Genomic DNA, 24702 nt, shown 5'->3' on the forward strand with positions numbered 1-24702 from the left:
ATTGTTACACCTTTTGCCACTTTAGCACTCATAATGTCCTTTTTCTTAGCAAGTACAGCATTACCTATGCTTACGAATTTAATCCGTTCCCAGAGACGGTTTTTAAGCCGAAAATCCGTGAACCGAAGCGAATTTTCCCATAAGAAATAATGTAAATTGATTTAATCCATTCCACACTCCCCAAAAAATTAACTTCAAGGTAAATTTTATACCTAATTCAAACCAAATCTTTAGTACTAAAGTATGTACAAGTTATTGCTTACCTTTATTGATGACTTTTGTTGGCGTATGGAAGACGGTGAGGTGGGAGGAGGAGAGGTGTTTAGTGTTTGGAATGGGAGTCCCCTTCCATTATAACATCAGGCAACTCTCTCTGGCCCATTTTGCCTGCATACCACTATGACCTGCTTGTGGCTCACTGCTTGATTTTCTCACTAAAAATCTATCCATAGAGGATTTTTTTCCTTTCGTTGTAATACTTGTCTGTAGTGAGGCATTACAGTGTCATTAAAAAGGTTAATGCCACGGCCTACTACAGCTTGCTCTGGGTGAGTCGTTTCAACAAAAATTTACATTTCTTCCCACAGTCTACACCACTTCCTAATTGTTGAGGAAGGGACATTCTGTACTACTTCCTCCTTCCCTGAAGACATTTCCTCAGCTTCCTCTTCTTGCTGCTCCTTGTAAAGGCTAGGAGTTCTTTGGTGGTCAGTTCTTCGCTGTGTTCCTCCACCAACTCCACATCAGCACCATCTAACTCCCAGCCCAATTTCCAGCCCAGAGTAACAATTTCCTCAACAATAGGCACTTTAGGTTCAGGCTCAAACCCTTCAAAATCTAGTTCTGAAACACATTCAGGCCACAATTTAAAGGTTGAACATTACCACTGGCTTTCGTGGGACCCATGGCAAGATATATAATAATAACTTTTATGTTTAAATACCCAGAAATCCGAAAAACACTGAAATTCTTTACAAAGAATTCAGGCGCGATTGTTACTAGGCGGGAGGCACAGTTGCTGTACCACCATGAGCTAGGTCGGCCATACGCGTATCAACAAACTTAGTTTCCAGAGGCAAAGTTCGTAACCCGATTTGGATTTTACGAAGAAATTGGGCTCGTTATCCGAAAAGTTCGTAAAGAGGGAGATTCATAAGCCGAGGTGTCACTATATGGTGGATATCTTTGACATAGGTTTGTTGTACTGTCTAGCTTGTTCAACAATCTGCACACCCTCTTCATGTCTATGAATGATCTCTTGTTTTTCCTCTATGGTCATCCTCACATGTGTTTTCTTGGGTTGAACCTTACCACTGACTTTCTTGGGACCCATGGTGTGATATATAGTAATTACTTTTATGTTAAAAAAACAAAAAAGCACAATAATAATGGAATTCTCTACAAGCACGATCGTCATTAAGGGGGCGATAGTTAGGGTTCATAAAAGTTGTTCTAGTGCAATGAAAATTTATTGACGTGTTACACGTGAAGAGGGCTGCAAGTGGTCCAAGTTTCAGCATCGCAGCCTAAATAGAGAGGGAGAAAAAAAAACAAAACTTTTTTTAACCATTTTTTTACATGTTTTAAAGTTGATATAACAAATACAAATATCAACTGATATTATTTCTATGATACTCAGCTATCACAATACTATATAATAAAGGTTGTCTAGTGGCATTATTATCCCAAACCTATTTAGTGCAATAATACAAATTTTCAAAGTTCACCCAAAAAATTATGCAACAAAATGATGTTTATAAATATATATAAAATCAATAAATGATCTTAGGGGAAATATATAACTTGGGTTTTTAGAGGCACAGACTCTACATATAATGTGCAAGTTCCATGTAAATTGAATAATAAATAAAAAAGTTATTCAACCATATAGTTGCAAATTAGTTACCTGTAAAAAATGAAGGTCAAAGTTCAGCCACCTTTGGCTGAGGTTGATGAACTACCAATTTCAATCAAAATTACCACCCTTGTAGATTGGCATTCCTTCAGTAAGGTGTGTAAGTTCCATGAAGATCGCCTGATAAAAAAAAAAAAAAAAATTATTAAAAAAAAAATAAAAAAAAAAATAAAAAAAAAATAAAAAAAAAGACAGCAGCTTTATATTTACAATTATTTATGATATAGTATCAAGATATAAAACATAATACATACTAACCTAATATAATTGGTCTGAAATATGCAACATCTTGCAACATCAAGAGGGAGAACGTCTTGAGTTGCAGGTCTAAGATCTTGAGTGGCAGGTGCCGCAGGTGGTGTGGCAGGTGCCGCAGGTGGTGTGGCAGGTGCAGCAGGAGGTGTGGCAGGTGCCACAGAGGTGTGGCAGGTGCCACAGGAGGTGTGGGTGCCTGGGTGTGAGGCGAGGTAGTGTGTTGTGGGGGCGGGAGGCTGCCCTCTCTCTTCACTCAAGGGAACTCTTGTTTTGCCTCAGTGTGGCTTTACGCTCCTTCTTTACTTGGCTAACGCGTAGAGCTCTTGCCTTTAGAGCTTTCTTCTTGTCCGATACTATATCCATTGTGCAGTATATGCAAGAAAATACGATCTGTGCGAGCGCGTCAGGCATGCGACCGCCGGCACAGACACTGAGAGGGTGACTAAGCCAGAGTAATCGGATTATAGCCCCTCCCTCTCACAGAAGACAGTTGCCAGCGAGTGTGTTTATAATTTGTATATGCATAACAAGATATTCTCCACTCTATTGCGAAATACTAGACGCTTACAACGTATGACGCATCACCCTACGGCGCACCCGAGCCGCGAGGACCAGATTTCGGGCAATTGCGGCTGGAAAATTTGCTCTAATTACGTTATTTATTATCATAACATTAAACGGTTTGCACCACGGTGTTGCCAGAACGTTGTAGTATTTTTATAAATTTTTCGTGTTTGGCCGAATTTTTTCGGCCAAACAATTATAACGCCACCTTAAGTGAACTTTGGTAAACAGAGGCCGGGTCAGCCCGTGCCACCAGGAACCACGCGCTCGGTCGACCCAAATGCATGTGAACAAAAGTCGCTAGTTGAGGCATCGCTAGTTGAGGCAAAGGTCGTAAGTCGAGTTGCATTTTCCGACGAAGTTTACATCGTAACTCAAAAATTTCATATGTAGGGGCAGTCGTAAGTCGAAGTCGAGGTGCCAATGTACCTTTATATTTATAAATACCTGTACTAATGCCAAGGTTGGTTTAATGAGAGGTGAAGTACCCAAAAAAGTATTCACCACTGGGGTTAGGCTACAGGCATGTGGCAAAGTGTGTGGGAGAGCCCATAACATGCCTGAAATGTTGCAGATGGGGACATAAATCCCCATGGCGCAGTGGTAAAATACTCGTCCCGCACTTCGTGAGCAATTTGGCTTGGGTTCGTATCCTGGCTGGGGAGGATTGACTAGGCTGCAATCCTTAACTGTACACCTGTTCACCCAGCAGTGAGTGGGTACCTGGTTGTTAAATGATTTGGCTGGTCATATTCTGAGGAAAATTAGGATTAAGGACTTGCTCAAAATGCTATTCATGCTAGTAAAGGTTATATCTACAAGAATGTAACAACTCTTGTATATATATATATAATTAAAAAAAAATGAAAAATATATGAATCTTGGAGCTGTCAGAATGATCCACGATGTCATTTCTGCGGAAAACCTCACATCTCTGATGTATGTAGGATTAAAATTTAAGGATTTTGAAGAATTCTAGTGAAGCCACTAGAAGATTCAATGGAATCCCTCGGTTGTATTGCTTTTGACCATGTCATGGTATAGTTGCCCAGGGCTATTGCTTGGGAATACCAAGTGAGCGTGTTCGAATCCTCCTCGTGGCTCCTACTGATTTTTCTCATTGAAATAGTAATAGTGTTTGAAGAAATGGTAGAAGTAGTGCATTTGTTTTCTCTAACATATCAACAGCGAGGTCATATAAAAATACTTAACCACCGTGCTGTGCCGAGTTTATTGTGAAATTCCCCCGGTGCGCATGAAATAAAGTGTTCCCAAAAAATCATTTTTTCTTCGTAAAATGATAAATTCCCTTCCCTGAACATGTCTATGTAAAAATAAATACCAAATTCCACTTACTTTGGCTGTAAGGACGTGGACAAAGTGCGCTGTGACGTCATCAGGGCCTGGTCGCCCGTGCATGAATCGCCCAGACATGGTCGTGCGGGCCATTCAAGCACCAGGTGTTGCCACAAATGTATTTTCAGTTATTTGTTCTATGTATTTCCAATGCAATTTTATTTTTTTTTTATCGTATATGATGCATATTTGTGTCCTTTACAATATGTATACAGTAGAATGTTCATAATGTTCCATGGAACTGTGATACATGTGTCAGTAATGTGTCCACAATAAATGTTTATTGTCGCAATATTACTTGTTAAAAATTCACTAAAATTACAATATGTAGTTTCACACACTATTTACACAGTAATACACTGTATTACACACTCAGTACTTTGGAAGTGAGTAATAATCAATGATATAGTCCATGGTACACAGCGCGACTTCGCTCACGTTGCACTAAATACAGATAAATTTTTGCTTCCTGTTTCTTCATTCTGTGTGCTTGCAAATAACGCACTCATGTACACCCTTGGCTTTAGTACTTGTAGGTTGTATGTAGCCAAGCTTGTAAAGTATAAGGTAGTATTGAAAAGATTATAAGAAAAGATCAATTTGTAAGGTAGTCTTGAAAAGATCGCTTTTGTATGATCCCACACAGGAAGAGATTCAGCTTGCCTCAAAGAGTGTCCATCAGTCAGGAAGAGATTCAGGTGTTCTTGAAAATATCTATGGAAAACACCACCATGGAAGCCGCTAACACTGTTCATCTATGCTACTTGTATCAGATGCATCACTGCTGAATGCAGAAAGCGAATTCATCTATGTATTATCTAAATAAATTGGAGATAGCATAGGATTGCAAGGATGATGCTCAGAGCTACAACTGGATACTCTCGCTGTATCGTCCTCATAGGTGCTGTATCACTTGCATCCGACTTTTGTGTTAGGTCCTTATTGCATCTAGCTTCACCAATATTATGACCCTTATGTTCTTCAAACAATAAAGTTTGAATTTTGACAGAGCGTTATCTTTCAACACCGCGTCAGACAGGTGTTTGGGAGCCAGAGGAGCGTGCGCCACCCATAGTTGCTCATTCAGTACTAACCCAGCCAGCAGCCCTAGGGCATTCTGGGAATTTTTTCCAAGATGGGTTGTAGGGTCAGTCGGGTTCATTATCATTATCACAATTGAGAATTCTGGGTTCAAATCCCGGACAGAAATGGTTGGGCACATTTCCTTTCACCTAATGCCTCTGTTCACCTAGCAATGAGTAGGTACTCGGCTTGTTGTGGGGTTGGATACTGGGCGGGGTCAGTAATTCGGTCTTGGGGAGAGGGGGGAGGAACCTCGATAAAAGCCAAACGTGTATGAATACACTGGCTTCCTGTCCTCCGATAAAATGAATTATAAATTAAATTGCAATACTGTATGTAATTTTGCAGGTCAGTTATATTTTGTTGGTATATATGTTAGCATATTTATTTATTTTTGCAGCTGTGAACATGGATGACATCTTCCATTGGTGCCGTGAAGGCAACACTGTACAGGTTCGACTATGGCTTGACGACACCGAACATGACATGAACCAAGGGTAAGAGTAAAAAAATTCATGTTTTTAGGTATCCATATAAATATACATATCCATATCTATTTTAGGTATCCATTAGGTATCCCTGGTAAGGATACCTAATGGTTTTGGGATGTTTATATTTCTTCTTCCTTCTGATAGGGTTCTATTCAATATCTTGAGAAGGCCTCATCATCTTGGCTTGAATCTTGTAATGCTGTTCTGTATTGTACTTAATGTGGAGTCAATAAGTATGATTGTTGTTGAAATTGAGCATATACAGTATTTCAGTTTTTTCTGGAGGCCACCCCCTTGGTAGCTCCCTGATGCTATTGTACTATGATTGCTCTATTCCAATGTGTTATCTAAGATGCAGGGGGGGTTCTGTTTAGCCTACTGGGGGACTAGAGCCAGAACCTGGCCACCTGCTCACACAGGTGCAGTGGGAGAATGATAATTTGCCACCACACCTGGAATGCACACAGAAAGTCAGAGAAGCTTTACAGACAGAAAATGAAGCCTTGAAATGGCCAAATAATTCAGCACTCTTCTGTTGTGCTTTGCACTGCATGTGTTCATAGTTTCCTTCCCTAGGTGCTTGCTAGCACTGCCCTTGGACTGATATAAGTTCCCCTCTGGTGAGTTTGGGAGTTTGCCCTGGTAGCCAGGCCACCAGGGTTGAGAGCCCCACTTTGGGCTGTTTTAAGGTCTCCTTTGTTTTTTGACTGGTAGCATTGTTAGTAGTGCCTGGGGTGCACTGGGGTTTGTGGCTTGTTTCTATGGAGTGCCACAGTTGTCATTCATAGTCTGGTTGTTTTGGTAGAGTATGATGCCTGCTTTTCCGATGAGCAGCCCCAGTACCTGGGTGTCCTGCTTGGTTAGCTGCCTTTAGACCCCTGGTAATCCCCTCATGGGTCTCTGGCATGGTCCATTATGGGTTGACCCGTTGATTGTTGTTACAGGGGGAAAGAGGAGGCCTTTTTTTTTTTTTACACGCTCTTCTAGTTGAAGCCAATACTTTACCCCTGTGTGCACCTGGAAACATGGGGACCTTAGCAACTCCCCCAAGGACCGTCAGACATCCATACTGTTCCCAAAGGGTGGTATGGTAAAACGAGAGGTGTCAAAGATTTCAGTACATGTGGCAGTCACGTCTACCAAGTCACACTGTTATTTCACAATAATCAGGGTAGACACCTCTACGTCCAGTTCCAAAGAAATTGACTACTCCAACATCCAACACTCCAAAGGTACCTCTCAAGCAATTTATGAGACTAGGATCCCCGATATCGTCAGCCTTAAATTTTCTTTATTCGGTGATTAATGAGGTCTTTAATTGACATTTGAATACTATTGAGGTCTTTCGTATAGATCAAAGTATGGCTAAGATCAAACAGAGGCGAACAGAAACATTGTCTAAAATTGATAACAATATTTACTAAGAAAAGTATACATATTCAGAAATGACATGCCAGCACTAGCCCCCATTCACTGTGAAAACTAAACGGCCACTCTCGGCCCTCATTGATTCAATGTTGCTATATTCAAACTAAGGATGCAGGTTACCCAGGATTTTTCTGCTCTTGCCATTCTGTCCCTGTTGGAGGCAGTCTGGTAAGGTTGGTCCATGCCTGCTGTTGGTCCAGGTAGGTCCTCGGGTGAGTCAAATTTCCGGGCCATTGTACTTCCTGCTAAAGCAGTGGCTTGTGGCAGTGGCAGTGGCAGTGGCTTGTGGCTCTTCTATTTGATGATGTAACTGCGTCATGGAAGGATGGGTTCTGCTCATGGTTAGTGTCAGCCTTTTTTTTTTGTAATTTGTCCCTTTAACACTGCCAAAGGGAGAAGGGGGGAGGGGATTGTCTGGCTTGTTTTTCTAGCTCTTGATCCCTTGATTTATAGACTTTTTGGGTCATTCCCCCTCGGTCTGTGGTGGAGTTGGTTGGTTCCTCCCTCATTTTTGGGGTGAGGACTTATGGGCCAGGCTTTCTCCCAGGTACTGCATCAGGTCATTGCATGTTGGCTGGACTTGAGCATGGTTGAGATGCCTGTCTCTCTTTGGTAGGTGTACCAATTGTTTTCATTTGGTTCAACGAAATGGGACTCGGTGAACCTAAGGTACCGTACATCCATGATCTTTCAGGATTAATCAGTTTCACTCTCTGCCCAACCTTCCACATAACCACTTTTGCCCAAGTTCACCTGCTACTACAGGTTGGATTTTGGATGGTATCCCTGGACATCCAGGATGCATATTGGCATGTCGCTATACATCCCAGGTTCAGGGGCTTGCAAGGTTTCATTGTTGGGCATTAGGCTTGCTGTTTCAGGCTTCTTCCTTTCGGCTTTAACCTGGTTTCCCCGATATGTTACCGAAATTGTGCTGTCATTGTGACCCAACTACATCACTTGGGGGTTTTTGTGTTGGCCTATCTCAAGATTGGCTGGTTTGGGCTCCCATTCAGTTAATGTGTTAGCTGGCCAGGGATCTGGTGCATTCTCAGCTCGCTGGGTTCGGCTTCCTGATGAACTGGTTGAAGTCATAGTTGTTTTTGTCTCAAGTTCGAACTTTGCTGGGCTTCATTTGGACTCTTGGTCAGCTTTTCTGTTTGTGCTTCTGGTGGTTTTGCTCTGCCTGTTGCTTCATCGTTCTCAGCTGTTTGATCGGCCTGGATAACCTGCCGGTTGGTCAAGTGGTTATGCAGGAGCCTGAAACTTGCCTACATGGTTTGACCACTGTGGCACCTTGTTTAAAGGCTTACATATCCCAGTTCGTCCAGTGTCATTAAATCTAGCTAACCTTTTGTCTTCCCTTGGGCCCACAATATTCACAAATTACCCTGTTTTGGCTGTGGTCACTTTCCATGTTCTGGGCTGATATTCAAGCTTGGAGGTTTTGGAGTTCTAGCAGGGTTCTGGTGGCCCAGTAATTAGTTAATGTTCCTGGTCTCAGTTGGTCATTTATTGCTTTGGGCCATGTCTTCCAGCCCGGGTTCTCTTCGTCCTATTTCCTGCGGCCACTCCTCTCCAGTAAGTCTTTTTCTTTTGTTCTCTGTGGTTGGTTAGTTTTATGGAGCCATGGGAAGGGGAGGCTCCCCCAAAAACCCAGTGATAAATGTCATGAAACTCTTCTGATTGGTAGAGCCCCCCGGTGGCTCTCTGATTCCCACCCTTCCCTCCAGGTTCATTAGTTTGTCAGAGGGTTTTTTGTCAGCTCCAGCACTAGCCAGGGAAGCAGGCTGTGGGTAGGGACTGGGCTGCCGGGTGGTGGCTATTGGTACTGTACTAACAAATGTTGAGCTAGTTTGAGTGAATCTTTTGTTCCTTGTGAATCATTTGTGGAGTTGTTTGGTGGTTTTAATGCTTTGATTTCTGGGAACCCTCCAGTTGACAGTAAAGCTTTCTGGATACATTATCCTTGCATTATTATGTTTGGTACCAGGGTACTTGTGCAATTTGAGGGGTGGGTCAGGGTTTTCAGAAGATTTGGCCCTCCACTCTTCCGATATCTTGCAGACCTGCTCAGCTATCCATTCCTGTGTTCTGCAACATCTTTCACACTTGTCAGACAAGAGTGTACATGATCTCGTACTCGGTGATCTCATACTTGCCAAGGGTGTTGCACTTCTTTCCTGTATCCAAGTGAAATACAGTACTCTCAAACCTCGTTTCATTCTGGACCTTTCTGTTCTCAGCGAGTTCATTTCTTGTTCCTTACTCCAGATAAAATCCATGTCTCCAGGTTCACAGGTTAGTTTTGAGCTCATTTTGAGCTTAGCTCATTTCCCTGGATGTCAGGTAGTAGTCAAAGTAAAAAAATCCAATTTGGCAGCATGCTGCTGCTTCTGGAATGTTTCCTTATCAAGACTATTCAATAGCTCGGCCGATAAAACTTCGGCCTCACAAGCATGGGGTCCACGGTTCGAGTCTCCTAGAGCCCAGGTGAATGGAATGTTTATTTCCCCGAAAGTGTTGATGAAAATTTATTTTCCTATTGATATGTTCTCATCATTCCTGAGTAGAGAGATTGGCTGATGTTCAGAGTGGCACATGGTTTTTGCTGTTTGGACTCGACGTAGCTTCTAGAGTCTTTACCATACTGATGAATGTGGTCCTCTTCACATTTTTGTCTTCCGAAATCCATGTTTTGGTGTACCTCGACGACTGGCTGATTTGGGTCCCCAGTTTACTGGCTTGTCTGGTGGTCACTTCACCTGAGGAAAATGCACATTACTGTGTGAGAGCTTATGGCAGTTTGTATGGCATTTGCCAATGGGACTCTGCTCTCGGTCTTTATTTGAATTAGGATCCTGTGGTTCAGTACCTCACGAAGGGGGGTCCAGTCCTTACCCTGTAGGCTTGGAATTGGATGATAGCTACATTTCTGGCTTAGGATTCATTCCTCAGAGTGGTTTACATTTGGGATGTGTCAACAGTTCTGGCATAGTCTTTCTATGTGGATGGAGCTGCCGCTTTCTGGTTTTGTAAGATGTTTGCCATCTGGGGGTGGACCTGTTTGTCTCAACGTTAAACCAGCAGCTTCTCGTATAAGTGGCACTTATTTCTGTATTGTGAAGTGATTGCAATGGAGGCATTTTGCCAGGATCAGTCTTGCCTTTACTTTATCCCAGCCCACTTACCTACCTTGATAGTTTCAAGATTGCCCACCAATCTTTGCATATGGAGTCTTCCTTAATTTTGTATCCACATAATTCACTTCTTTTTCTTTTGTTATCAACTGCTCTCAACACTTCATCACACCAAACATCTTGTTATACAAATGCTACGTTATTTGTATAACATGATAATGTTCGTCCTTCGGATGCAAAGATGACCATGATTTCAATATATCAGGTTGAAGGTCGGTGGCTGCGTACCAGATGATGGAGGACAAGACCAATCTGGGTCTGGAAGGCTTGCCCACACACAGAACATTTGTGGGTGGGTGCTACTGCAGAGGTGGAGATTGCTCTAGCTTTGTGCGTGGCGTGTTTCCTCTGGGCCTCTGCAGTCCATCTATTTTCTGCCTCATAGACCCCTATGGTGACTTTGCTTTTCCATGTTGGATGGTCCTGAGCAAGCAACTCCCAAGTATTGGTGTTGATGTCCAGTTCTTTTAGGGGTCACCTTGAGGCAGTCCTTGTATAACATACAGTATATTAACACACACTGCTGTCCCTATTCCCATCCCATCCCTGCTGTCTCTCACCTTCCCAACTTCCACCGATGGCACTGAATCGGATGTTGTTTGAGAACTCGCAACACTGATGGCTCGTATCTATCTATATATCTATCAAACGTCATTCCCATCTAAATAAGGTCAGACAGGTGAGCAAATTATCACTAGAAATTATAATATTTGCTAATACTGCATGTTTCTTTACTCTTTGCATGTTTACTCTGTTTCTGGTTCAACTGTTTTCTGCTTGTGTTCTGCATGACTGACTAGATTATTGTTCAATATTGTTTAATGGTTTCAGAGATGACCATGGCTTCTCCTTGTTACACTGGGCTTGCAAAGAGGGACACTTTGGAATTGTGGAGATGCTGGTTACCAGGGGCGCTCGCATCAATGCCACGAACTTAGGCGACGACATTCCCCTCCACTTGGCAGCAGCCCATGGTCACCGGGATATTGTTAGCTATGTAAGTAATGAGGAGTTAATGTTATTGTATTGAATGGGTCAGAGTAAAGAATCTAGAGGGAATCCAATTGTGTTAAGAACATAAGAACATAAGAACAAAGGTAACTGCAGAAGGCCTATTGGCCCATATGCGGCACCTCCTGTTTATAACTATCCAATCCCACTCATATACATGTCCAACCCACGCTTGAAACAATCGAGGGACCCCACCTCCACCACGGTATGCGGTAATTGGTTCCACAAATCAACAACCCTGGGAGCCGGTTGGCCGAGTGGACAGCACGCTGGACTTGTGATCCTGTGGTCCCGGGTTCGATCCCGGGCGCCGGCGAGAAACAATGGGCAGAGTTTCTCTCACCCTATGCCCCTGTTACCTAGCAGTAAAATAGGTACCTGGGCGTTAGTCAGCTGTCACGGGCTGCTCCTGGGGGTGGAGGCCTGGTCGAGGACCGGGCCGCGGGGACACTAAAAGCCCCGAAATCATCTCAAGATAACCTCAAGATAACCCTGTAAATGTTTCATTCAAACATTGAACCCTGTGTTGAATGTTTGAACATTATTGAAATATTGCTCGTAAATTGAACATTATTCAATTTACGAGCATTTTGAATAATGAGTACGCTGATCCCCGACAATTTGTATCAATTGGCGAGCGCTAGTTTGATTAACGAGAAAACCACATGGTGCGTTCCCGCTGCTTCTCACACATTCTCAGACGCTTCCGACGATGCAAATAGATTACTGTATTTATTTTGTTTAAAGATTCTAATGATGCTGGGATGTAAAAGGGTGACTGCTGTGATGTTGCAAAGCATTGTATTTTTTTGTAGAATAAACCAAAAAAAATGAACAAATTTAAAAAAAGGAAAAATGGCATGAAGGTTTATTCAGTGTATGCCAGGTAGGCTGCTCCATTATTAATAAATAAATGAAAAATACAAAACAAATTTAACACATTTGAAACAAAGAAAGATTGTCATAATGGAGCAGCCAACCTGACAAACATTGAACGAACCTGTATGACATTTTTCCTTTTTCTAATTTGTTAATTTTTTTTTTTTAAGAAACATAGAGCGGCCTACCTGACATACACTGAACGAACTTTTTGCTATAAAAACGAAAAAATAAAAAAATTGAACAAATTTGAAAAAAGGAAAAATATCCTAAAGGTTCGTTCAGTGTATCTCAGGTAGGCTGTTCCATTATTTACAAAATCGAATATCATATTGATGTTTTTCGGTGGTGGGATGGATTATTTTTATTTCAAATATTTTAAATGGGGAAATTCGTTTTGAAAGATGAGCATTTCACATGACGAGCTCGGTGCCGGAACGGATTAAATTCGTTAATCGAGGTTCCACTGTATTGTTAAAATTATTAAAATTTCACTCTTAACACTTTCGCCCGGGCATGACGCAGCATTGCTTCATCTGTTTACTGTCGGTAATGCCGGGGATGACGCAGCATTGCGTCATCCACTTTAAATAATCGCCAAAAATCAGGTTTTTATCCGATTTTTTGGGGACTGGTTTTAAAATGCGCGCCGATGTCTTCCCATTTTCTTTGTTGAGCCTCGTGGCCCTCAGGCGGCTTGGCACACGCCGTGGGCCCATTGTTTTCGCTCCACTGTTGTGACCAATGTCGCCTCCCCTTGCATCTCAAACGTGTGAACATTTCAGCTTTTTTCTGTGGCTATATTTCTTACTGCGGCTTTAGAAACTATCTACGCTTACTCCACGATGGATAGTGATCATGAACAAGGCCCTTCCAGGAAGAAAATTGCGAAAGAAAGGCTTGAAAAGGGCGGGGATTGGGAGTATAGCTGGAAGGCGTCTGAGCGCTCACTTGCGGCTAACGCGTGGTCCGTCTTCAACTCGTCGGCGGTTGGAGCGTGACCAGGTTTTTTATTTTATATGCTAATGTTCCTCTAGAGAATTCTATTGCGAACCCATTGAGACCAAAATGAAAGACGTAGGACGATAATTGAGGTGACCAGAGTGAAAATAGTGAAAACATTTTATCACGTTTGCGCGCTCCTGGGTAATTCGTTCGCACTTTCTCTGTTTGCTGTGGGTAATTAGCCGGGCTTTTGGAGTTTATATGCATTTAGTGCTGTAGAGAATTCTATTGCAAACACAATGATACAAAATTTAATCTCGTAGGACGAGAATTAAGGTGACAAAGTTGAAGAGAGTATACACTTTTCAGAATTTACGCGCGCTCCCGTGACACCCTGGGTCCCATATCGCACAGTTGAGGGGTGGTGCGCGGGGTACGCCAAAGTGTTAAGTTTATTTCTATATTACTATAAGTATTGTATGGTTCCAACAAGTATATACAGTAAACGCAATACAGTAATACAGTTGTTAATATCTACCCTACAGCTCCTTCGGCACAAAGCTGATGTCAACTTCATCAATGAACATGGAAACACCCCTCTCCACTATGCATGTTTCTGGGGCTACGAACTGATTGCAGAGGACCTAGTGCAGGCTGGAGCATCTGTTTCCATTGCTAACAAATATGGGGAAGTGCCCCTTGATAAGTGCCGTGGACTATTGGCCAAGCAGCTCCACAGTAAGTTTTTTCATGATTTATTGTTCAGTTTTAACAAAAGTGGAAATTAATGACCACAGTATGCAAATTACTTATAATTAATTTAATATTTAGTTTATTTGTTCAGTTGGCCAGGTTTTTTGGGGATTTTTAACTCATCATTGCCCTTGTGGATTTGTTCACTTGATATATCACGCTAGTGGGATTTCTTTGTGTATACAGTGGTACAGTACCTTCGTTTTCGAATTTAACCTATTCCCAGAGACAATTCGAAAACCGAAACAAATTTTCCCATAAGAAATAATGTAAATTTAATTAATCCGTTTCACACACCCAAATATATTATCTTAAAAATACTGTACATTTATTTTTTCGGTCCGGTCCCATTTCGGGGCCGGAAACAAACCTTTCCTGTGCGGAGCTGAGGTTCATTCAGGACTTGTCCATCTGAACCCCTGGGTCTATTGCCCCTCCTTTCAGATGACTATATTGTCCCAGGTTCGGCTTCTCTTGGAGCTGGGCGCTTGGATAATGTCCCTGGACCTCCGGGACGCATATTGGCATGTCCTGATTCATCTGGGGTTCAGAGACTGGCTCAGTTTTGTTGTGGGGCGTCAGGCTTATAGCTTTTGTTGCCTTCCATTCAGCTTTAATCTGGCAGCTCGCATGTTCACACGCCTTACCCCAGGTCGTGGTAGCCCATTTGGGTCTCTAAGGGGTTCGGGTTCTGGCCTATCTCGACAACTGGCTGGTGTGAGCTCCAAGCCGGTCCGCTTGTCTGCTCACCAGGGATTTGGTTCTTTTCCAGCTCACCAGGTTTGGGTTCCTTGTGAACTGGAGGAAGTCCCATCAGGTTCCCTCTCAGATTCTGTCTTGGCTGGGTCTTGTGTGGGACTCTCGGACCGCTTCCATGTCTCTCCCTCCAGAGGCTCTGCTTTGGCTGCAGTCCCACCTTCGCCTGTTCTGGGGGGCTTCTGGGTCGCGAGATGGTTGCTCGAGTGTTTGTGCAGGAGCCTGAACTTTGCTGTGATGGTCTACCCATAAGGTTGGGTGTCGGCTGTTCTGGTTCCTTCGGGGACGTCCCTTCCGCCTTTCTCGCGATTGCTGTGTTCGACCTCTGGGTGCCTTGCATCAGCTGCTGTATCACTGGCTTTCTCTCCGGATTTTTCGGGGTTCAGTGCCTTGGCGCCTACCCGAGCCCTTGCTCGATGTGTTAACAGATGCATCATCTCTTGGTTGGGGCTTTGTGACCAGTGCTCACCAGGCCAGCCAGGGGCGGTGGGGTACATTTTTCCATCGAGCCCACAGCATGGTGCTGGAGTTTGCGGCGGTGTGGGAGTCACTTCGGAGGGGTCAAGTCGCTCGGGGATCGACGATCTGGCTCCATTAGAACTGCTTCCCGGTGGTTCATTGTATGAACCAAGAGGATTCAATGCGGTCCTTGGCTCTTTGGGGATGGTCGCTTCAGGTGACTTGAGTTCTCAGGGTTTGGCTCTCCTGGCAGTTCACGTTCGGGGAGTGTCCAACGTCTTGGCAGACGGCCTGTCTCGGTTCCTTTCCCTGTCCACGGAATGGATGGTTGACGCTGACTCCTTTAGTTGGCTCTGTCAGACGTACAGGTTCCTGGAAGTGGACCTCTTTGCATCGGCGTGGGAGAGGCGTCTCCTGGTATGCATGCCGCCTTCTCCGACTGCGAGGCCATCAGGGTCAATGCCTTGCAGAAGGACTGGTCTAGGTGGGATTACCTGTACCTCTTCCTTCCTGGTTTAGCTGTTGCTCCTGGTCTTAGCTCGCTTGGAGACTTACCAAGTGAGAGTAGTCTTTTTAGCTCTTTGGTGGCTGGATCAGCTTTGGTTTTAGGCGCTTCTTGCTCGTTGTCCGAACCCGGAGGTCTTGCAGCGGCTCCGACTCTTTCAGCAGATCGGACCGGTCTGTTACGAGGCTGGTTCGTTCTTCTCCTCAAGTCTTCACATATAGTCTTCCTGACTCGAGTCAATCACCACTTGTATGGTGAGCAGGTGGCTTCATTGTTAGTGTCCCACCTGCGTGCTTTGTCTCGGCGGCAGTATGAAGTTTCCTGGCAGTCCTTCTGTTATTTCTTGTCCCTTCCCTGGTTTACTTCAGTTTCTGTTAGGGTTGTCTTGTCCTTTCTTTCGTGGTTGTTTCAGAACTGTCATCTTTTGCTGAATACTGTTGCCTCGTATCGTGCAACGCTGGCGGAGCCGCTGCAGCTTGCGTTTGTCATTGATGTTACTTCAGCGCCGTTTTGCAAGCTGTCTCGCCCGTTGTTTCACCTCCGGCCTGCTCATGCACCACCTGAGCTGTCCTGGTCCTTGGATCGGGTCCTCTCCTTTCTTTCTTCTCGGTTTGTGGTGGCCCTTCATGTGGGAACCCGTTTGTTGTGAGAGCTTTATGCTTTCCTCCGGCGCAGGGGTTTCTGCTCTTTCAGTCCTGGTGGTAGGTTAGTTCGTTTGTAGCCGTCTCCTTTTTTGGCGAAGAATGAGACTGCTGCTGTCCGGAGGGGTCCTTGGGTTGTTGATGCTTGGTTGGTTCGGTCGGGAGTGCATCATGTGTTGTGTCCGGTTGCGTCTCTTCGCCGTTACCTGCGCACCACAGCCTCCGTGGTCAGGTACGCGCATTGGGTTGACCTGATTTCCCTTTTTCCCTGTTCAGGGTTCGGGTCTCTCATGTTGTCCACAAGGTTATTCAGTCCAGCCAGCCTGCGATCTATCCCCTGTGACCACGAGATTCGTAAGTTTTCTGCGTTGGCTGCCGTTTTCGGTAACATGTCTTGCGTTGACATTCGGGCGCGGGGTTTTTGGAGGTCAAACAGGGTCCTGGTTGCCCGCTACCTTGTCAATGTTCCTGGGCTTAGTTGGGCCTGTGTCACTTTGAGTTGGCAGTTGCAGCCAGTTATCTCAACTTCGAGTTGAGGAGCGAGTGCCGACTGCCTCCCGGGTAAGTTCCTCTTGTTTTGTTTCTGGTTTCCAACCACATGGGGGGGAGGGGGGGTTGTAGGCCATTGCTCATCATGCCTCTCTGAGGGGGCCAGGTTCTGGTTTGTGGTCCCTGGTAGGCCTAAGAATGCCATTCCCTTCGATGCCAGGGTCTAATACATTCATATCAGCCCGGATAGCTCAAGGGAGCCTCCGGGTCTCATCCAGAAAATGGCGTTTCATTACATTCAACACTGGTCTCTTTTTCTATGGGCACTTCTCTGCCTGGCCACAGGGCAGTTCTGCAGCTTGTTTGTTTTCATGTGACTGCAGGGCATGTGAGCCCGCGTTTTGGGAAGATTGTTTCGCCTCCATCTGGAGCTTTTTTTCCTCTCGTTGCCGTCTTTGTTTTGTTCTTAATTTAGGGCGTTCTGCCCTGTCTGTTCCTCTGGGGAAAATTTGTGTGTTGGTCTTTTTGGGGTTCTGGGTCCTGGTTTGGGCCCAGTGTCCTTGCCCTGTATGCTCATGCCTTCGGCCTTCGGTTTTCAGTCCATTTTCTGGACGTTTTAACTGGTGGTTTTGTTAGTCATGAGCCTTGCCCTTCGTTTCATGTGCTTTTCTGGGTACCTGTTTAAGTTTTTCCTTTCTGTGGTGCTTTCTCCGCCGGCAAATGTGGTGGTTAAGGCTCCCCCCAGGGTTTGTTTCCAGGTTCCTTTGGGTTCTTCGGTTTGTTCTGGAAGTTTTCTTCCTCTGGTTTCTTCTATGGAGGTTCCGGAGGCCCTTGGTGGGTTTCTTTCTGTGCGACCTAGCATTTGCCCCCTTGTTCCATTATTTGGTGCATTCTGGGGTTCCTGGGTTTTCCCTGGCTTGCAGGCTGCTTCTTGGGGCTTGGCACAGGTTTTGTGGTCATGCTGGGGCTCTAGCTTCTGTTTATTGAGGTGGGCCTTTGGTGACAGCTTCTTTGTCAGTACCTTCTCCGGGTCCATCTTCGTCTAGTCAGCGCAGTGCTCGCTCTGCTCACTGATCGACTTCTCGGAGGGGGCTCCAGCCCCTTTGCAGGTTGACGGGGCAATGGGGGAGAAGCTGGCTGTTTGCCTTCACTTGGTCCCTCGATTCATAGGCGTTTTGGGTCGTGTTTTTGGACCTGTGGTGGCATTGGGTGGCTCCTCCTCCTCTCGGAGGCTTGGGACTGGTGAGGCAGGCTTCTTCCCCTTCGCCTCGTTGGGTCATCTTGGAGTGGGTGTGCCTGGGAGTTGTCATAACGACCTCGTCCCTCAAGTAGATTTCCCGCTTGTTCCTGTGCCAAAACATGACTGTGGAAATCTTTGGTTCATTCTGGACTTGTCCAGTCTAAGCCGCTGGATTACTTGCCGCTTCTACTGGATGACCTCTGTCCCAGATCCAGCTTATTTTGGGGCCAGGTTGTTGAATGGTGTCTCTGGCCCTCCGGGACATGTGTTGGCACGTCCCGATTCATCCGGGGTTCAGGGACTGGTCAGGCTTCGTGGTGGGGCGGCAGGCTTCTCATTTTCATTGTCTTCCATTTGGCGGGTTTCTGGCACCTCACATTTTCACGCGTTTTACCTGGTTCATGGTGGCCCGTTTATGTCTGCTAGGTGTTCGGGTGTGGTTTACCGCGACGACTGGTTGGTGTTGGCTCCCAGCCAGTCTGCTTGTCTGTTGATGCTGTGGGACCCTCTTAACCACACCTCATATTCGGAGTCCAAGGGTTCAGTCTAGGTTTTTGTTGTTGTAGGGTTTGGGCTGTGCCTCTCCTTCCTGGGTTAGGTTATTCTAGGTTAAGTTAGGTTCGTTGTGACCTGTGGGTTACCCTCGACCTGTTCCCTGTGTAGCAAGGTTAGGTCTGATTGGTTAGGTTAGGTTGCATACCTGTTACCTATGTGTTTCCTCTGGTTAAGGTATGTGGGCATCTGTTTGGGTGCCTGCCCCTTCAAGGTGGTCCATAAAGGGACTTCCCTCATTTCCATGCTATCATCGGTGGGTCTTTTGGGAAAGTCATCCATGAGGAATGTTGCCCATAGGTCTCTGATCCAAGTCCATACCTCCGTCAGTTTGTTTTTTTAGTATTTCTGCTAGGCTGGGGAGGAACAGGGAGAGGAAGATCCATCTCTTTTTGTCCATCCGTGCTCCCGGAGGCCCGAGTCTTAAGTGTTCACACCTGAATACTCTAAAGAACTGAAGCAAAAAGAAAAGTGTATTTTCAATAGAGTTTGTGCAAACAGTGGTGAATCTGCAAATGCTTATCGCAATCGGATGACACGCTTCTGTGTCATCAGTGTGTTTGCTGTTAGAGCAGGGGAGGCACACTGTAGCGTCCTCAGAACACAAAAAAGATTAATGTGCAAGATAAGGTAAGGTAATTATCTGAAAAAGAGCTAAGCTTGTATGACTGTGTAACACATGGAAGGGTTATGAGAATAAGGATCTGGGATGGGACAGGAATGGTGCCCAACCACTCTGAGAAAGGTTAGTGAGTGAATAAACTCATTCTGCTTAGATTGCCAGGATAAGTCTGATTGAGTTTCGGGAATGCAAGGCAAATATTACTTTTATCGTAAGTTTTCTTATTTTACAGTACTCAGTATGTTTAAATTGTATAATATACACATATAGTGTGTAAATAACACTCAGATATATTCTATCACTTGTGGTAAGAAATCCCCACAAAGTTGAATGTACAGTACTGCATTGGAAATACACTAGCAAAAAGTAGCAAAACTCTCAATTTAATGGATTGATTCTGGTCCAGAGTACTGTAATTCATTCAATCGAGGTTCCACTTCATAATTTTTATCACTGTCGTAAAAACAAAAATAGGTTTGACATTTTACCAATCTTGAACTCGATTATTTGATTGATAACTTGTTGTTCTACTCCGAATGTTTTACATTTTCCTCTGTTGGGGGGTTATCCAGCATTTCTGACCACCTTCCCATAAATGCTGGCTAGTTGACCAGACCACACACTAGAAGGTGAAGGGACGACGACATTTCGGTCCGTCCTGGACCATTCTCAAGTCACACAATCGACTTGAGAATGGTCCATGACGGACCAAACCGTCGTCGTCCCTTCACATTCTAGTGTGTGGTCTGGTCAACTTACTTTAGCCACGTTATTGTGACTCATCGCCTGCTGGTTAGTGTAATGATTTGTCTGTGGATTTGTTGCTCTGTGTTAATTTGAGTACATAGCAATATTTAGTTTTAATTAAATTGTTATCCTTTGTTTCCGCACTTGTGGAAGTTTTGACCTTGGTACTACCTGCCTGTTGTCTACGTGTTGGCAGTTTCGGGGATCATTGTCCCCGTGGCCTGATCTCTGACCAGGTGTTTTATAATGGTATGTTTATATTTTGGTATGTTTTATAATTTGAATAAAAAACAATTAACACTAGAGAATTAATCATTTTCTTTTTTCTTTTTTGCAGCCATGGCTGTTGACAGTGGTCAGAATCTCGAAAAAGTGGCTTTCAAAGATCAGAGCTGGCTGGGCCTTAAGACGCGTAGTCGTAAGTCATTGCGTTTTATAACAAAATTTTTGAAAACATTATGATTTATTGAAGAGAATTTTTGTGTGGGTGTGTGTTTATAATAAGATACAGGTACCAACCTACAGTGTGACCAATGGGGGGACTGACAATAGTGTAACAAAGAGGTTATACAGTACAAGGGACCTTTATATATACAGCTTATGTTTCAAAACACATAGGGTAGTACTCACCAAGGGTTAAGATGTTGCCTCACATTCTACCTTGGAGTGATGTTTAAATCTTATTGTTTAAACAAAATGGGTTATGGTGGGCTTCTGTACACTTCAGCTTCAAAATAGTTGTACAGCTGTGTTGGTGAATGGTCATCAGCTGATTTCCTTTCTCCACGTACCTTTACACACACTTGATGCCATGGCGTCTCTTCAAGTACTTCTTTTGTCTGCCTGTCATTATACAAAGACAAGTCAAGTAATGTTTATTTTCACTAGTACAGTAATTCCATTGCGTTCTTTATGGGACAATGTTGATTTTCTCAATGTGGAACTTTTTTTTTTGTTTCATTCTGCCTCTTACTGTGCAGTTCCAATGCTTCAGCATCAACATTCTTTACTTTGTCATGACTGCCTGTCTTTGTCACATTACTTTACCACTTTTACTTTTTGGATAACAGACAGGGAAGACAGAGAAGGAGCCGGTCGGCCGAGCGGACAGCACGCTGGACTTGTGATCCTGTGGTCCTGGGTTCGATCCCAGGCGCCAGCGAGAAACAATGGGCAGAGTTTCTTTCACCCTATGCTACTGTTACCTAGCAGTAAAATAGGTACCTGGGTGTTAGTCAGCTGTCACGGGCTGCTTCCTGGGGGTGGAGGCCTGGTCGAGGACCGGGCCGCGGGGACACTAAAAGCCCCGAAATCATCTCAAGATAACCTCAAGACAAAGATTTTAGGTTTACTCTTCCAGATATAAGGAAAGAATTGTCATGCTGTCTGTATATTCAGTACACATAATACTTCCTTAAAACACCTCTCTTCACTTTTTTTTATTAACTCTACTTTCTGTTAAAACTTTATCACAGAATGTTTCCTCTTGGGTTTGTTGGTAGTAGAAGCCTTAATTGACATATTTCATGTATTTTGAGCTAATATGATAAAAAAAATGTTAACTATTTTCAACAAAACATCAAGGAATTTTAGAGGAGACTGATCTTCAGTCTGAATACACTACAAAAACACTGCTGAATTGGTACACTTACAGTTCCTCAAGCAGCTGTGAGGCACGATCTCTTAATGCAGAGAGGTGGGCACGACAGGTTGGTTGGGCAGAAGAAAATTAATAGCAGTTGTACTGTGCATTGGTTCCTCTATCGGTTGTCATGTGGAAAGATATTCTTTTATATGCATTGGTTTATTTATCACATATTCAGTACCACTGAGTAATTGTAAAGTGACAAATATTTGAAAATGTTTTTAAAATAATTATCCTGCATCTTTTTTTTTTGAGTTGACCATAGATATGTGCTTTCTTAATCAGGCGATGCAACACTCTCCAGGCATAAGGGCATTAACATCAACGAGCTAGCTCTTCACACAAAAATAGCTACGAGTCCTTCAGGGGAACTTTGGCGAGGCAAGTGGCAAGGCAATGAAATTGTCGCCAAGATTCTGGCTCTTCGAGAATGCTCTCCTCGTGTTTGCAGAGATTTTAATGAGGAATTCCCACGACTGAGGTAAGTCCATAGCATTTTATGTTATAATTATTTAAGTTGAATATTTATATGTTGGGTAACTTTGTGTATAAATTAATTCATGAGGGAAATGCAGGTATGAAATGGAACAAAAAAGCAAGTTATAATGTGGATCCATTTGACTGCTTCCCTAGCCAGAGCCTAGAGATCATCCAGGACACGACTCTCACTCCTCACTCTAGTTGACCTTTTCCCACAATAGCAAGTAACTTCGCAAATTGTCTTGTCATGTAGCTGACTTAGGGAGATAGTGGAGGATCTTATCTTCATCAACAACCAACCTACCACTCGCTACAAGCAGAGCAGTTCACTAAACACACCTTGTTTTCTTGGCATCTAGCTGTTGGTACCCAGTTCTGCACAATCTGATTTACTTCACTTGACTGATTCTTCTCAAGACTTTTGTCTCTGTATAAGTTGCTTCATGCTTTAGTATTCTCATCACTAAAGAGAAGAGAATACTTCACTTTTGTGTTTTGTATAGCCTTCAGTGTAGTTTGACACGCCTTGAGTTGCCCCATTACCTTAGTAGTGTCTTTGGGAATTGGTTCTGGGCCGCGTTGTCTGTTTAGCAACACATTTGTGTGGCTATGAATGTCGTGTATTTTGGATGACGCCGCAGTAGTTCTACCCTTCTGAGTTTGGCTTCATTGAAATAATAGTAGCTTCTCTATTTTGTTTGTTTATTTTTTAAACCATGGCTGTCCTCACTGTTTTCCATCCTTAAAGTGATGGGTCTTCACTAACTTACACTCAGTATATCTTTTAGGACTGGGCTGTCATCTCTGGAATGGGCCTTGATTCGGTGGACTTGGTTTTTGTTGTGCTGCATCTCGTTGATATGGTTACTGCTCTGTATTCTTCATACTGTGAAGTTGGGTTACTTTATGAGGATAATATTAGGAAAAATAAAGCATAGAATGTAATGAAATTCACTTTTCAGGGCTGCCTTGGTAGCTCTCTGGTGAACTGACTCTGGTACCACAGACACATCCACAAAGCCTCTGGACTGGACTTGGGCAGGCCTATCAAGCACCAGATCTAGAATCTGATGTGCTCAAAGAGGAGAGAATGGGAATATGAGATCAACTTCAAAATAGCATAAAACCACCCAGAAAGTAAAGGAAAAGCAAAACAAATCACTTATCTTTGATTAAGCTGAGAGATGCTTGAAACATGGAAAGTGGTAGTTTGTCCAGTGTCAACAAACCATATGCTAGTATCTAAGGGTGCAACCAGATGAAAAAAAAAAATAGTGACTGATATAGGAAGCTATTAAGGCATTCTATTACATTTAATGCTTTATTTCTGAGTTAACCCTCTGTAGCTTCCCAGTGCATTCTTCCACAGCAACTCAGATAGGAAATACCCTTTAGGCTAAAAGAAATGTGTAAATAAAGGACCAAATGAAGACTATGGACTGGGGTATGAAGGTGGGAAACCCTGGGCTCAGAAGGGTACGTCCTGGGTGACTTGTCTATTCTATTGTGTGACTTGTCATGACAACTAAATGCTTCCACTGAACAAACATGATTCTGTAAAGTTCACCAATGGATCTGAATGCAGCGCAGTAAAACTTTTTCATACGCTGAAAGAATTTGTTGCTTCACAGAATGAGAGAGAGATGTTTGATGAATTTGAAAAGAATGGCAATGTCACAACTGGTGCATCAACTTATGAGGAAAACAACCAGAAAGTGTAAGTACAATGTGAATAGGAAATGTCATGATAGACCTGCACAGAAAACTGATCTGTCAGTCTTAATATGTGAACCATTTCATGTGAGTGTTTTTCCTCTTTGTCATTGATCAGCTGTGTAGCACTTTGAGTAAACTGATTTACTTACTCAGAATTGAGCACAAAGTTTGGATTTTTGTCTTGTGTTTTGCAATTGAAGAATGAACGAATGCAGCAACAGGCTGCACTTTAGGGGATTTCTTGCTTTCCTGTGGATCTGAAACCCAGCCTTGGGAATGAATTGATTCAGTTCGAAGAGTATATGAAACTGAATGTAACTGCAGTTCACACTGAAACTGAATGTAGTTTTGAACTGCATATGTTTAAACAAATTGTGTCAAAAAAAAAAAACGCTTCAGTCTTTTTAAATGTATGTTGTGATGTAAAAGTGAAAGAATAGAGCAGTGGCTATTCTGGCTGGTGTTAAGCCAGTCACATAAAATTAAAATAAAGTAAATAAGACTACTTCTGATCTCTTTACGGTATGAGAGCTGCGGGTAAATTCCAAAAGAATGAAAAACGTTAAACATTTAATATAACAAAAATGACTTTAATAACAAATAACACAAACCCCTTATTCACTTGGCAATACATAATATAAAATGTAAAAGAAACAAACATGTGACAGTTACGTTAAGGGCAAAGAGAGGTGCAACACAATATACAAAAAGCTGTACACATGTACTGTCTCCTGGGAAGGCTACAGTACATGTTACAGCTTTGAGAGCATGAGGCATATTCTGAGGTCTGGCCAGTGGTGAGCTGCATATATATGCGGGCCAGACCTAGTGTAGATGGCGCTTATGTGCAGGTAACTATCGCTGACAGTCTCAAACAAGCAGTTAAGGGTTGGTCGACCGGGGAGTGGCACTAGGCCCCAGACAGCAGGTGTTGTTCAGGTGTCTCCGGTACTTGAGGGTGGAGGGGGGG

The 24702-nt window shown here is 43.6% G+C and overlaps 1 protein-coding gene and 1 long non-coding RNA gene across 5 annotated transcripts in view; one reads left to right on the forward strand and one right to left on the reverse strand.

Moving 5' to 3' along the window:
* Positions 1–24702, forward strand: part of Ilk (integrin linked kinase) — a 76023-nt gene that overhangs the window by 14202 nt on the left and 37119 nt on the right. For all 4 annotated transcript variants that reach the window (XM_045727952.2, XM_045727953.2, XM_069314775.1 and 1 more), the window contains exons 2-6: positions 5574–5670; positions 11124–11289; positions 13673–13865; positions 20229–20309; positions 21822–22017. In XM_045727952.2, coding sequence (XP_045583908.1) covers positions 5582–5670; positions 11124–11289; positions 13673–13865; positions 20229–20309; positions 21822–22017 — 725 coding nt within the window. In that variant the 5' untranslated portion in view covers positions 5574–5581. The remainder of the gene's footprint in view (positions 1–5573; positions 5671–11123; positions 11290–13672; positions 13866–20228; positions 20310–21821; positions 22018–24702) is intronic.
* On the reverse strand, positions 1454–2954 carry LOC138357761 (uncharacterized). The gene is made up of 3 exons (XR_011225136.1): positions 2174–2954; positions 1907–2035; positions 1454–1526 (listed from the first exon to the last, which is right to left on the reverse strand). It is a non-coding gene; the product is annotated as an uncharacterized lncRNA (long non-coding RNA).

The sequence above is a fragment of the Procambarus clarkii genome, chromosome 80 (genome assembly GCF_040958095.1).
Source record: "Procambarus clarkii isolate CNS0578487 chromosome 80, FALCON_Pclarkii_2.0, whole genome shotgun sequence".
In the NCBI taxonomy this organism is placed as follows: Eukaryota; Metazoa; Arthropoda; class Malacostraca; order Decapoda; family Cambaridae; genus Procambarus; species Procambarus clarkii.